Source organism: Melanotaenia boesemani, chromosome 22, assembly GCF_017639745.1.
Source record: "Melanotaenia boesemani isolate fMelBoe1 chromosome 22, fMelBoe1.pri, whole genome shotgun sequence".
NCBI lineage: Eukaryota > Metazoa > Chordata > Actinopteri > Atheriniformes > Melanotaeniidae > Melanotaenia > Melanotaenia boesemani.
The window spans coordinates 4,800,446-4,814,970 of NC_055703.1; the positions used below are offsets into that span (position 1 = coordinate 4,800,446).

At 40.2% G+C, this 14,525-nt stretch overlaps 1 protein-coding gene across 1 annotated transcript in view; it reads left to right on the forward strand.

The window, feature by feature from the left end:
* The window catches only part of tnfrsf21 (tumor necrosis factor receptor superfamily, member 21), a 53,584-nt gene that overhangs the window by 5,840 nt on the left and 33,219 nt on the right, over nt 1–14,525 (forward strand). Inside the window, exon 2 of the mRNA XM_041976286.1 lies at nt 12,357–13,056. Coding sequence (XP_041832220.1) covers nt 12,357–13,056 — 700 coding nt within the window. The remainder of the gene's footprint in view (nt 1–12,356; nt 13,057–14,525) is intronic.

A 14,525-nucleotide genomic window follows, 5' to 3' on the forward strand; every position in this document is an offset into this window, starting at 1 on the left:
TTGTCACAGAAAGTGTTCGGTATGTGTTATGGTTCTATAAGGCCTTCAGATAATAAGTCTTGCAACCAGACAGCTTGTTTCTGGCAAGCTGCATGTATGGTTTGCTCTAAGGATCTTCGTTCATGTGCACAGTAACCACTTACTTTAGGATGATGTTTGGAAATATAAGAACCCTAATACTGTAGGTGGTCTCTCTCAAGTCCATATTATGTTTCAGGTTATTGGGTTTATTTGGCCTTTGTCTGGTTGTCAAGGGTATCAGTTGCACTGACAAGTATTATAACATGATTCAGCAGTTTTTGCAGCAGGGAGATGCATGCACAGTATCCCATTTAGAACAGGCAAAGATAATATATGCATACTTTTTTGCTTTTCTTTAAAAGTCTTTCTTTTACAAACACAGACTTCCAAAAACCCTCTTCTGTTCTGTTCAAAACAGTTGTTGTGTGATAAGGTATGTTCTGCTGTAGCAACTCATCACATGCCTGAAATGTTCAGACATCTGAGTGGTTCACGTTCCCAGACAAAAACGGGGAAGTGAAACAAGATGGTTCAGGTTCAGACATCTGTCTTCTAAAAAAAACCGTTGACCTATCAGCTTTTCTTCTGCTAGGATGCCTGCGAGCAGTTTAGGCAGTTTTGGCAGTTTGGGCGTGTTGCTGGATGGCCCACACAGTAACTGCTGTTAGAGGTAGAATTACAGGGTGTTGTGCTTGCAGATTCTCAAAGGTTAGGCTTGAAAAGCGGCTTTTCATTTGGACGCTGTGTGTGATTGGTGGGTGTGCTCAACAGAAAGCAGCCCTGCAGTGGTGGCGCAGAAGTGCCACACTATTGCCTGCATGATGTAAACAAGAGCTGCCTGACTGACGCCTCCACACATAGATCTGAACTCTTTTGCTCTATCAGCAAGTTACAGAGGCATCAGCTCAATGTCCGCTGTGATCCCCTCTTAGGATTGGGTTGCATCAGCTGCATTTAAATACATCCCAGTACTGTAAAAACAATAAAAGCCAGAGATTTTAATATTTAGAAGTGGCAGTTAGAGCATAGAACAACTACTTGTAATTACAGTAGTTTAACCCTTGTGCTCATTGATAATATTTTGGCTGTGATTGTTCCCAAGCCATGAAATTTGGGAAGGAAGTTTCAATGTATTTTTAGATTTTTGAATTTCATCTACTGTATTTTGCCAGTTGGGGGTGTTTTTGTTACATTGGTATTGTTAACTACAAGATTTGTACGATAGACTTTCATTGTAAGAACATTTTTTTGACCCCCTACTTTAAATAAACGTGAAATAAGATTTAGCCTGAAATTTGTCATGTCTCTGAAGGAAACCTTTTAATATTTAGTAAAAAATAAAGTCAATCATAAAATTGCAGCCTTTGAGCCCCTCCCCCACTGACCTCTATGGAGACATTTTAAAACAAATTGGCATAATTCATGGCTGCAAAACAGTTAAGAAAATTTTATTTTAACAAAATAATTTAGAAGTGTAGTTACGAAGGACGTCTTTACATAAATCTCAAATACTTTATTTCCATTAATGGTAATAAAGAGCATTGATTTATTGGGTCTTCTCTGCCCATTTATCAAATGAAAGTCCAGATCTTGGCTTTATCAGCTTGAGCTTTGCTCTGTGATTGGCTGGCTGGCCTGGGCACCGGGCAGATGATGTAGTTTATGGGCAGCAGTGCAGGAGGACAGAGACAAAGCTGGCATAATAACAGCTGGGCTGGCAGCAGGCAGGACAGAAATGGATTCGTACATTGCTGATAAGCAGAGGTGGCCGTGCCGAGGCTTTAGACAGTGTTCGTTTGTGTATTCTGACAAATGCTGTTTCCACTTTAGATTGTTATGTCTTTGTTGGCTTGACTTAAAGAAAAAAAAAACATAAAAAACATGGACATATAGTACAGCTAGTTTTTAGCTAAATGAAAGGAAGAGATGCTTAGAAAGACACTGACACTCTTAATCTTTTTTAGAATTAGAATCACCTTTATTATTGTTGCACAACAGCAAAATTTGAGCAGCTGCTCCCATTAGCTCATTTTTTTGCTACTATGATATCGTAGATAACAGCCATCACAGTGATTCCTAGGCTTAAAACCAGAACTGCAGTCAGAGCTGGGTCATCTGGAATCAGTGACTTTATTACATGTTTGAAAGACACACACACAGGAAAAGATTAACTCATTTTTTTTCATTGACTCCTTCAAGGAGCTGGTATGACAGTTGTTAAAATGTTGTTTTATAGCGGTTTAGAAACCAGTTCTGACCATCTAGCTTTATATCTGCTTTATACTACGCTAGAACAAAGACCTTTTGGTTAATGTGTCACAAGGTGAATTTGGGCACCTGGAGGGAGGCGCACATATGAAGTAAAACTTATTTTAAACAAGGAAAAGATGCTGCTCTGACAGAATAAACACGTTTTTAAATCAAAACGACATGGTAAAATGGCAATGTAGTTATATAGCGCTTTTCTAGTCATGTTGACCACTCAAAGCGCTTTACACCACGTCCTCATACAGTACTTCTTCTGTTACCTAATAAGTGTTTTGCTCTATCACACACATTCATACCCGACACATCAGGAGGCAAAGCAGGGGTTCAATGTCTTGCCCAAGGACACTTCGGCCTGTAGTCAGGGAAAGCCTGGACTCAATCCCTTGATGACAGATGACTGCTCTTTCTTCTGAGCTACAGCTGCCCCAACAAGCCTCATAACAAACTACAAAGTAAAGCAAAGGTGACATGATGATACACCAACCAGGACAGGGTAGATGAGGTGATTAACAAGGAAACCAAGCAGCATGTATAGTGAGGGAGCTAATAATTAAACATGGAGCAGGTATGATAATAGGACAGAGAACTAGGTGAAACAAGGGAGCATAAAAATAGATACAGCAGACAACCTCAGGGTATAAACTCTCGGGCAAGTTGATCAAAAATTGTTTTTCTGGTCTAAATATGTACTTTAAAAGTGCATACACCTGCTAAATGTGTAGTTTGACCCATGTATGTACATTGCTGCTTGTGTGAGTAATTAATTCTGACCCAATTCCCACCTGATTATTGTATTTGTGGCTAAAACACAGTAGATTGGAGGAATCTGCATACTGATAGCTTTTGTTGTAGGTATGAGGACAGAAATCCCAAAGCATGAACTGAGATGTAATTTTTATGGCAGAAAAACCAAATGAATCACATTTTTGGTGTTTCCTGATAAAAAATTTTTCACTCCTCTTTATCAGTGGCATCGTCAGCAGGGGATGATTCGATTAATTTAAGTTTGCTTGGAGAGATATTGTAAAGATAGATTAATAAATAACATACCATTTTTTAAGAGACTGCCTTTTCCACCCCAAACATTCGATAACAACTTTCATAATGCTTATCAACTAACTGAGTGAACAGTTAGTTATGGTTTGGGCTACGATAACAGCTCTTTAAACTGTTAGCAATGATATGTAGCTTTGTAACTGGCCTGTAAGATTAATGCAGTACTTTTGGACCGCATTAACATTTCCATCCATTCATCCATCCATCCATCCATCCATCCATCCATCCATCCATCCATTTTCTTCCGCTTATCCGGAGTCGGGTCGCCGGGGCTGCCTAAGCAGGGAAACCCAGACTTTCCTCTCCCCAGACACATTCACCAGCTCATCCGGGGGGAATCCCGAGGCGCTCCCAGGCCAGCCGATGGATGTAGTCCGACTAGCATGTCCTGGGTCTTCCCCGGGACCTCTTTCCTGTGGGACGTGCCCGGAACACCTCACCAGGGAGGCATCCAGGAGGCATCCTGACCATCCTGGGCTCAAATCTGAGCCCCTCCTGGATCATCAAGCTTCTCACCCTATCTCTAAGGGAGAGCCCGGCCACCCTGCGGAGAAAACTCATTTCGGTTGCTTGTATTTGTGATCTTCTTCTTTCAGTCACTACCCACAGCTTGTGACCATAGGTGAGGGTAGGAATGTGGATCAACCGGTAAATTGAGAGCTTTGCCTTTTGGGTCAGCTCCTTCTTCACCCCAACAGACCGATGTCTGGTATTGAACTCCTCCACTTGGGGCAGGACTTCATTCCCAACCCGAAGAAAGCACTCCACCCTTTTCCGGCTGAGGACCATGGTCTCGGATTTGGAGGTGCTGATTCTCATCCCAGCCGCCCCACACTCGGTGGCTAAGTTCTTAAAACTATCTGAGGAAGTAACTTCAATGATGATTAAACACATGTAAAGCATAAGAACCATAAAAAACATAAAGGACTGGTAAAGTCTTGCACATATACAGTTCTCAATTTTAGTCTTTAAAAAGTTTAGCAGAGCACAGAGGAATAGACTGACATTGAAGTCTAGGGTTTATTACATACATAATTCTTTTTGGTCTGCCAACCACTGGCCAGCTGTTACATTTCCTTTTTTCCTCACAGCAGTGCAGATGAAAAGTGTTATCAAACACACAGGGTGTGTCCCAATCCGCGCACTTCTATACTTCGAACACTACATTTAAGTGCTTAGTGCGCTGACACAGAAATTTCAGTAAAAACTCAGTGCACTGAAAGTACCCCGATACTGCCCTAAACTCGGCCAAAAATCTAGTGCGAAACGATGGACACTACACGCACTAAACGGACGCCATCTTGCTGACGTAGCAGAAGAGTAGGGACTTTCAACCAGTTTTTCAGAGCTGAATAATGGCAGCCACCGACTCAGCGGTACCGATGCAGGTGGAGGCTGTTTTCTACTGTTGTAAGTATGAAGATATTTGATCATAATTCTAATATAAACGGCAGCATGCTTCTTATCTCTTCTATCCCTGATGACAGTTATGGACCTGATCATTTGTTGGAGGCTGCAGTAGAGTTAGCAACGTAAATGTTAGCAGTTTTATAGCCGATTTTGCGGATGTAGATGGGCTATAAGTGTTAAAAATGATTAATGCTATAGGTTCCGTATGTTTATTCATGATTGTTGAACCTCCAGATTAAGCACTGTGGGGTCTCTGGTGTAAACGAAATGGTCCTTGATCTGAAAACTGATTAGGAAACACTGCTGGTTAGAGAACCGGCCCATTTCCATGGTACCGCTTACTAAGCCATAGCTGATTGTACATCACTTTAGATAAGCGTCTGCAAAGTACCCATAAAGTACATATATATTTGATAATGTTTGCTTTTATATAAACTGCCATCGTGTGTTCACCGTAGGTCACTGTGGCATCAAACTACCGAGCCAGCAGTGGCACTGAGGCATTTACCACCTGCGGGCTAGGACGCTGCTGTGGAGAAGAGGAGGCGGCAAGAGAGAAATGTTTTAATAAAAAGTTTAAATAAAATGTTTTCTGCATCCCTGTTTTAGCGTCTTCATTACTGCATTTCATATTTTAAATGATGGTTTCTAGTATAATCGGTTTCCTGTTGCAGACGTGAACGGTATCAGTGTAAACACCAATGAAAACAAATGTATAATGTAAAGTATTTTAATTCAGTGAAGATTTCTTTGCATATTTAAAAGCTGTTTTATTAGTGTTTTAAATTGTACTTTATGCTAACAGGTGAGGGGGAGACATGCAAAGACACATGAACGTGTGCTGATGGCTTCTATTGTTATTAACTGAGATAGATTAATACAGTGGAGGCCACGGTTCTTTGTTTCACTAATGAGGCCTTTTAAAAGGCGTTTCATAGCATAAAAGTAAGATGACATGCAAACACGTAGGAAGAACTTAAAAAAAGTATATTAATGGAGAGGCGCTGTGATTAGGCAGCATGTAGGAGGGTCATAAACCTTAAAATAAATAAGCATAAGTTATAATTCATGTGCAGCCCGAGGAGGATCCTGCGTTGGATGCGACAAAGTTTATAGGTGGGGTTAAGTAAGGAGTAAACAAAGTAAAATCAAGAGTTGGAAATTCATTCTGTAAATTAAGGCAGCAGAAGAACCACCATCAAAAGCTGTTACGTCACTTCTGGTAAGTGCAAAACGTTAGTGCTCAATTCGGATCAGCACTTACCCACGATAGTGTCACTACAGAAGGTAGTGCTTAGTGCACACTACACACTACCTCCCAGTGCACTCATGTAAGTGCGCGGTTTGAGACACAGTCTGTGAAGAAGAAGAAAAAAAATTGAAACCAGGTTAAAAATATGCGTTGGGTTCTGACATACGGGCAAATCTGCTAGCTAAATATAGAGTTTAATGTCAGAACATGAATCAAAATTTGACATTTGAAACATTTGAGATGATCCTTTTTGTTGTTATTAGAAGCTGGTTAGCTGCATTAGCGCAAGGCTAATATCCATGAGTTGTGGTTGGACAGCTTTTGTATTTTGTACAAAACAGAACAATATAGTTATGTAACTTTTTACAATTTTGTTGCTTGGCGTGGCATAGCATAGCACAGTTTCTGATTGTTTTTTACACCAAACATACTGTGTTTAAATGGGCTTTAGAAATGCAGACACATGCTAAAACAAGCTAATTTAATAATTTCTCATGGTCTCTGAGGGCTACCTATCCCTCCCAGGGGACAAGCATGTCCCCATGACAACACCAACTAATGGCCTGCATGTTGTGTTTATGATAATCGTGACTATCTGAGAATCATTATACTTACTTACTTTTTAATTCAGCCATAGACATCAACCCCACATAACTGACACCTTTTAGGCTACAGAAAACCCCAAAATGTTTTCTTTCTTAATTTTCATTTAGTTTCATAGCCTCCATGTGAGACATTAGAGTAATCATGTCTGTCTGTAGAGGAAAAAAGTGTGTGTGCCCACTTTTATGGCTCCAGCTGCAGCATCCTTAGTGAATACCAACGTGTCCATACAGGTGTTGTGTTCCCATCAGTATTGTGCCGAGCCAGAGCCAATAAAAACATAAACCCTGTAACTGCTGCAGAGTTATTTGATGTGGAACTGAACGCCAATTATACACTTTTACCCTGCACTCAATAACCAGATGTTTACAGCTGTTAGTGGGATCTTTTAAGCAGCGTTAAAAGGGCTGTATCTTGTGTGGTCTGCATTTCAACTGACTGGTATAGATGACATGCACCTCTCAACTCTTGAAAGTGATCCACAGGGCGACTTTTTTTTACTTTTTTCTTCCATTACATGTGTTGACCAAAAACAAAATGTCTGGTATTTCTTAACGAGTCTTTCTCTGCTAGCTAACATCCGAACTGTGGGTACCAGCATGAAAATCTTTAGCTTGTTCTACATCAGAAATTTTTTGTTTAATGCTGGCATTGACTGGGCCATCTCAGTTATGACTGTGCTTAGCGCATGCTGTTTCAATAGTAAAATTCTCCAAACAAGCGGGGAGAACCACGGGGGACTATCCTTTGTGTCTTATAACAAGCAGAGTGTTCTAATTTCCCACTGCATGCACCTCCTCCTACCAGCATTTTCACTTTGAACGCTGATGTGAATGAATGCATTGATATTAATGATGCAACAGTTACAAGCTGCATGTTGAGAGCATAGTCTGATGTTTATGGATGAGGTTCTGGGAATGAACACAAAGAAGTGAATGGGTGGCATGGTGAAAGGCCAGTGTTGTGAAAGAATGGATAGCTTTATCCTCACCAGCCTTTATTGTAAGATTAGTCTTTTTTTCACTTTGTAAATATATTTTGAGGGAAATTTCTTTTAATATCCTAGCAAATTATCAAAATGCATGATAATATGCTTTATGTACCGTGCGGTTAGCTTATAGCTCAAATCTAAACCATGATGCATTGTTTTTACATGGTTATGACTCTAAACTGATGTCTTTTGTTCAGTGGGAGATTAGGATCTATGGTCATGGCTGACAACCACATGCGTCATCAAGTGAATTCTTCCCTCAGTGTACCATATTAAACCCTGTTTGTTACGTATACACAGGCATGGGATCTTTGCACTTGTTTGAGTACAAACATTTTGCAGCAAATACCACACCTAAACAGACATTTCTGCACAGTCACATTTGACCTTTTGTGTTTTCATCTTTGTCTGTTTGTTGTCTTTTGTCCTCATAGCTCTTTATTTCTGTTGTGACACAAGAGAGGCTAATTCCTCATGAAGTTACAGCTCACACTCTCACTCACATAAAATCAAACTTTTGCATGGCAGACGACATGTTGGGCATAGAGAAGAGGTGTTAAGGGGGAGGGTTTTCTTTAATATCTAGGCAAGATCGTCTTACAAGATTCATAGAATGGCTATCGCTGTAAATCGTACCATTAAAATCACAAGTTTGATCATGATACAATATTTTATTGATTCAATGAGGTGTGCTCAGAAAATAAATTATACATTTTTTAGTTATTGCCTCTAATTCAGTTAAATTCAATTAAGTTTAACTTCAATTAAATCCAATTGAATTCAGCTCAGTTCAGACAAATTCAATGTGATTTAATTTTGTTCTATTTGTATTCACAACAAAATCATCCAAAGGCACTCAATTGACCCTTTAAGGCTCGACCCATGAAAAAATGGTAAGAAAGTCTAATATTTTTAATAGGTGGTCTTTATTTGGCATTTTTAACAAAATGTAACAACAAAAATGAACAAATATAGATTGGTGTATTGTTACATCTCCTTGAAAACAGATGCAAAGACAATAAAATTGATAATGTAAGTTATGAGCTTTCAAAGTGTTTACCTAGGTTCCCATTGCTTCATTGTAAGTGCATAAACTTTAATGGTAAGACAGTGTGAAACATCCCCTACCCCTTCCAACAGTTCTAAAAGAAGTTGCTCTTTCTACAACCACAGATCCTCCTGTCTCTCATCCCTCCTTAGTCCTCTACTTTTAGTGCCTTTTTGTGTGCACTATCATGTACATGTATATCACTATCAATGTCTCCCAGGAGAGGTTATCTGAATGTTGCTGTTACCTTTAGATAGCATGCTCTCCCTCAGCTTTATGATGGCCGGCTTCACATAAAGCCATCTTGCATGGTTTTAATTTAATTTAATTCTGATGCTTTTGGATAGCAAATTATTAAAGAACCAGTTATCGCTGCAACTTTTGAGTTTTCCTTTCAGTTTGCTACAAAGAGTGTTTTGATATGAAAGTCTCACTGTTTTCACATCTAGCATGGAGGGTGATACAGCAAAAAGGGGGATGGCCAGTTGGTAACAAGTTCACTGGAAGGAAATTAGACTTTTCTCCTGCTGCTTCTTCAAGTTGAGCACAGAAACAGGGTCCTTTTGGTCAGTTATGAAATCACTTAAGAAAGTGTTAATGTTTGTGGAAATACCAGATGGTCCCATAGCTGACTTTTACTCTGCCAGAAGAGAAGATAAACAATTTTTGCTCTTCATATTCATTTATTCATGTCTACTAGATTGGCTTGTCACAATTATTACATAATAGACTTGTAATTATTTAACATGATTTCACATGAACAATATTATACTATTGCCACTAAATTATGTTAAAATAGCACTATGTAACTTTCTGAGAATAAAAAAGTGTTTCTGATTAATTTTGATGGCATAGGGACATTTATTATGTACATTCCTGAAGCAGTCATAGCCAATCAGCATCCCGAGAATAAGAAACCAGACTTTGAAACTTTGGGTTCCAGCCTGAAACCAGACATCTCAGCTGACATCCGCTTGACACGCCAGCAAATGGATATCAAAACACTGGCCTTGTTTTAAACATGCACCGTGGCTGGCTCACCAAAGTGCATTCATCAAAAGCAAGAGATAAAACAAGAGTAAAAAAACTGAACGGACTTTCACTCACTGGACAGAGCTCAGAGAGGAGACATGATGCAAGAAAAAAAAAATGTTGGGAACGTGGGGCAGCTGGAATTTGATTGTGGGGAGGAACTTTTTCACTGCTGCAATAAACATGCAGCCGAGCAGCTGTGAAAAAGATGTTGAGCAGTGAAACTGAAATGAGAAAATTCAGAAAGCGAAGCTATAGCAGATGCTGAAAATTAAAATGAAACAGAAAAAAGGAACTGTATCTGTTTTCTGAAGATACTTTGGTTTTAATATGTTGGGCATTGATTAAACAACTATTTACTGTAAATGCTCTTGAGCTAAAGTTGTTGCCAGTGGAAGCAACACAAGCTATTTTTCGCAGATAGAAAGACAGATTCAGAGTAGACTTTTCTCGCCAATCTACTGCAGTATTTCTTCCCTTAACCAGTGGAAAATGTGCTTAACATCCACCTTTCATGGAAAAGAAACACTGTCCCATACAGTGAAACCAGTAGGGTTTTAAAAAATACTGTGATGCATAACTTTTGTCATACAAATATAATTATTATAACGGTTTGATTTTAACAACTTAGTTAAGACGATTAGATCCGCATTGATCTGGAGATCCCACCAGTTGGGTGCTTCATTGTTGATATGGTTATTATTGTATACTGAAGTCCCTTTAATAACAGTAAAACATGCATTAATTTAAGTTTAACCCTCATCTAACCCTCATTGTTTGCATAACTGTAAACAGAAATCCCTCTAACCAGCATTCTTCAGCTGACCCTCTTTAACCCTACAAACATTCAGTTCAGAATAACATAAAAAAAATCTTATGTTATCCATCCATCTATCCATCCATCCATCCATCCATTTTCTACCGCTAATCCAGGGTTGTGTCGTGGAGGCAGCTGCCTAAGCAGTGAAGCTCAACCTCCATCTCCCTGGCTACATTTGCCAGCTCGTCCGGTGCATTGTCTGGCTTCAAAATAGTCTACAAAAGCAGTAAAAGACTTCAGCTCATTGTTACAAAGCAGAGTTGCACTGTCAGTCCTCGTACATGAAAACACTAACATGACTCAATGTGTGTAAACCCAGACATGTGTGGGTCATTTCCCTAAATCCAGTGAGCTGTTGGATTCCCAGCAGAAGAGTGAGGGGAGTCTAATGAGTCAAAACAACAACAATGAAAACAAGACAAGCTTGGATATGTGGTTATGACACACATCCACAGTTTAAAGAGACGAAATGCTGGGATTGATGTGATTCAATAAAAAGATACCCTTGTTTACTTCTAAATCCAAATGGCAGAAAGAAATGTAAAGAGAAAGAGCTTTTCTAGCATCTTTGTAACTTCACACTTGTTTTCTTCTGTGGTGGGGGTGTCATATTTGAACATCAAAATTGGTGACAGATTCACATGAATACACACATTTATTTTGACTGTTTGTAAATGAGTTCTGTCCCCTTTGATACAAAGTGATGATTTAAGGTCTAGGACTTGGTTTAAGGGTCAGAGTTTAGTTAGATTAAGGGTTTGGTCTTTAGTCGTGATTGAGTATTGAGTTAGAATTTATTTGGTCACAGGTCTCCCTAAAAAGTCCATCATACAGCTGCAGTTAGTCCAGAACGCTGCTGCTCGAGTCCTCACTAAGACCAAGAAAGTAGATCATATAACTCCACTCCTCAGATCCTTACACTGGCTTCCTGTTTGTCAAAGAATTTACTTCAAAATCCTGATGTTAGTTTACAAAGCACAAAATGGTTTAGGGCCAAAATACATTGAGGATCTTCTTGTTTGTTATAAACTAACCAGATCACTCAGGTCATCAGAGTCAAATCTTTTTTCTGTTCCGAGAGTCAGAACTAAACCTGGAGAGGCAGCGTTCAGTTTTTATGCTCCTCATATGTGGAACAAACATGAAATGTGCTATACAAATAAACTTGCCTTGTCTTGCCTTTCCTTGAAACTTTGTAACCCCAGTTTGTAGTTTGGCGCTTGCAACCAAGGGTTACGGTGTCGTGTTCAGTTTCTCTTCTGAATCTGAAGGCGGCAGTAGGCCCATTATTGGCTAGTAAACTCCAATGGGCAGAGTTCTTTTGATGGTTCACTTCAGTTCCAGCAGGCATTTCCTGTTTTAGAACAGCTATGGTGTCTTCACAAGCTTGTGGAAGCAAACAAAGAAATAATTCTTGTTTTAAAAAATATACAACACAAGCAAATAAAAATGGCATTTACCACAAAAATTCAGAGATTACCTAGAAATCGGAAAATATGTAATTCCAAACTGTCCAATCACAAGGGAGTAATTGGGCTTAAGCAGAGGTGCATGTCAGGTCTGAAGGAGGTGCACGTTAAACCTCTGCGAACTACGTGGAGTCTACAGCAGTGACAGCGTAACCAACCTTCACCAGATGCTGCACAAGTATAAATCCAGCTTTAGCTGGTTATGGAGTCTGCTGCTTGAGTACAGAAGACCTGAGATCTTACTTAGTGATAGTCTAAATATGTTAGTTGATTTGAACAGTTGGATCTGTGATATCTCTCTGCTGGATCCTGTAAAACTAAGCTGAAAACAGGACATTTTTGAAAACTTCTTTATTCTAACTGTTGCCTCCTCTCTTCATTCTTAGCTCTTATGTACAGTTGTGGCTGGTATCTCAGCTCGGGTTTTGACCACAACCAGCACAGATGACCAGCCTCTCCTCTCTCCACGCCACTATCAGCACACCGACCGAGACTCGGGCACCCAGCTGGTCTGTGATAAGTGCCCGGCAGGCACATACGTCTCTGTCCACTGCTCTCCAACAGCTGTGAGGGAGTGTAGCCCGTGCCCCGAGGGTACCTTCACACGACGGGAGAACGGTGTCCAGCAATGCCATCGTTGCCGGGATCGGTGTCCTGAGGGCTTCATTGAGAAAACGCCCTGCACGGCCACCCAGGACCGTGTCTGCACATGTCCACCAAACAGCTTCTTGTCAGGGGACAATGGCAGTGAGTGTCAACCCCACTCCCTGTGTCCTCCAGGCACCAGGGTGAAAAAGCGGGGAACTGAAACAGAGGACTCAGTTTGTAAGCCGTGCACGAAGGGGACGTTTTCAGATTTGAAGTCCAGTTCGACGAAGTGCCGAAATCACACAGACTGCCAAACCCAGGGGCTTGTGCTTCTTACACCGGGGACAAGAGAGACAGACAATGTCTGTGGATCTCCTTCTACCAGCCCATTATTATCATTTCCCCCAACTACTCCGAGACCTTCTCCACAAGAAGTTGTAGAGGAGTCCATGGTTTCTTCAACCTCTCAGTCATCACTAAATGAACGTGAAAAAAAAGGTAAGATTCTTTTATTTTTTTCTTCTGATCAAATTTAGCATTTTTAACAAATTAATGTACCTTATAGATGTTTCTGTATAGTACCAAACCATTACTCCATTATTGCGCCCACATAGTCCCACTCTTCCAACATCTAGTTGTTGTTCTTGCATCATTACACAAATGGCCCTTAGATTTTCCTTGTGGGAATTCCCAAAGAAAGGATATCTGTAGGCATGGAAACAAAACCGGTGACTGCTCCCTATCTCAGGAATGCTGTTATTTGAGGACATGAGTAGTTCAAGCACTATTAGTATTTCTGGCTTTTCTTCATATCATTCTTTCCTATAATAAGAGAATAGTAAATCAGTAAACTCCTTGCCTTTTCCTTTTGCCCCCCCCCCCCCCGTTCATCACCCATTTAACTGTTTTTACTTCACTGTTGCCTGAGTCAGTCCACCAGGCATTTCTCAGAAGCAACCATCCATAGCTGGTACACCCCTCCTCCCCACAGAGAGACCCTCCACACCTATAATACTGTCACTGCTGTTTGTGTTGGCATGGGATCGATGGCCCCTCAGCCGGCTAATTTGATCCTGTCTAAGCTGTAAGAGGGATGGTGGGGCTGGGCAGGGGGGTTGGGGGTGTTATATACTTGCAACAGCTATTTTACACCTGTCATTTAGTGTTAGTTGAAAAGTGCCACCTCATTCTGAAAAGAAAAGAAAACACTGACTTGTAGAGTCTTTGTACTAAAGTATCCTAGCCTGCAACCACTGTAGATGACTTCATATCTGCATGTACAGTGGGTTAGAAGTTATTTATTATGCTGAGTTTAACACGTTGAGCTGGATAGACCAGAGTGTATGTAAAGTGTATATTTACGATCACATGTTAAATTAAACAAGTTTATTGCTGCATCCTGCAAACATGAAAGACGGTCAATAAAGAAAGCAACGCATCAGGTTGAAGAGCGTTTTCTTTGTGGTCACGGACGGCGCGTCACACAAATAGACAGAACCCATCCTTTTGCCTCACTAGTTACTGTGGAAGTCACTACACCATATAAAGATACCTCATTTTTGGAGTCAAGTTCTGTACAGCAAATCCTAAAGTATTAAATGAACCATAGTTAGCATAGTTAGCATGGTTACTTTCTGCAGCAGGACTGCTGAGAAATTCTTTTTGGCAAGTATGAATGCATAACATTAACTTTTAACTAACATTAAAGCAAATAATTTGCTGACTTGAATTTTTCTTTTTGAATAATCATACATTTGTTATGAAACCAGCAACTTTAGCAACAGATCAAGCTGTGATCTCAAAATCACCAAATGCTAGCCTCCTCTATTTTGACCATTTTTTTAACATTTGGTTTACATCAGGGATCTCAAGCTCTGGCCCATCTAAAATCTGCAGTACAGTGGCCCCTGAGAACCAGAGCTTGAGATCCCTTGTTTACACCCTATAAATTCTGAAACTCTATCTCG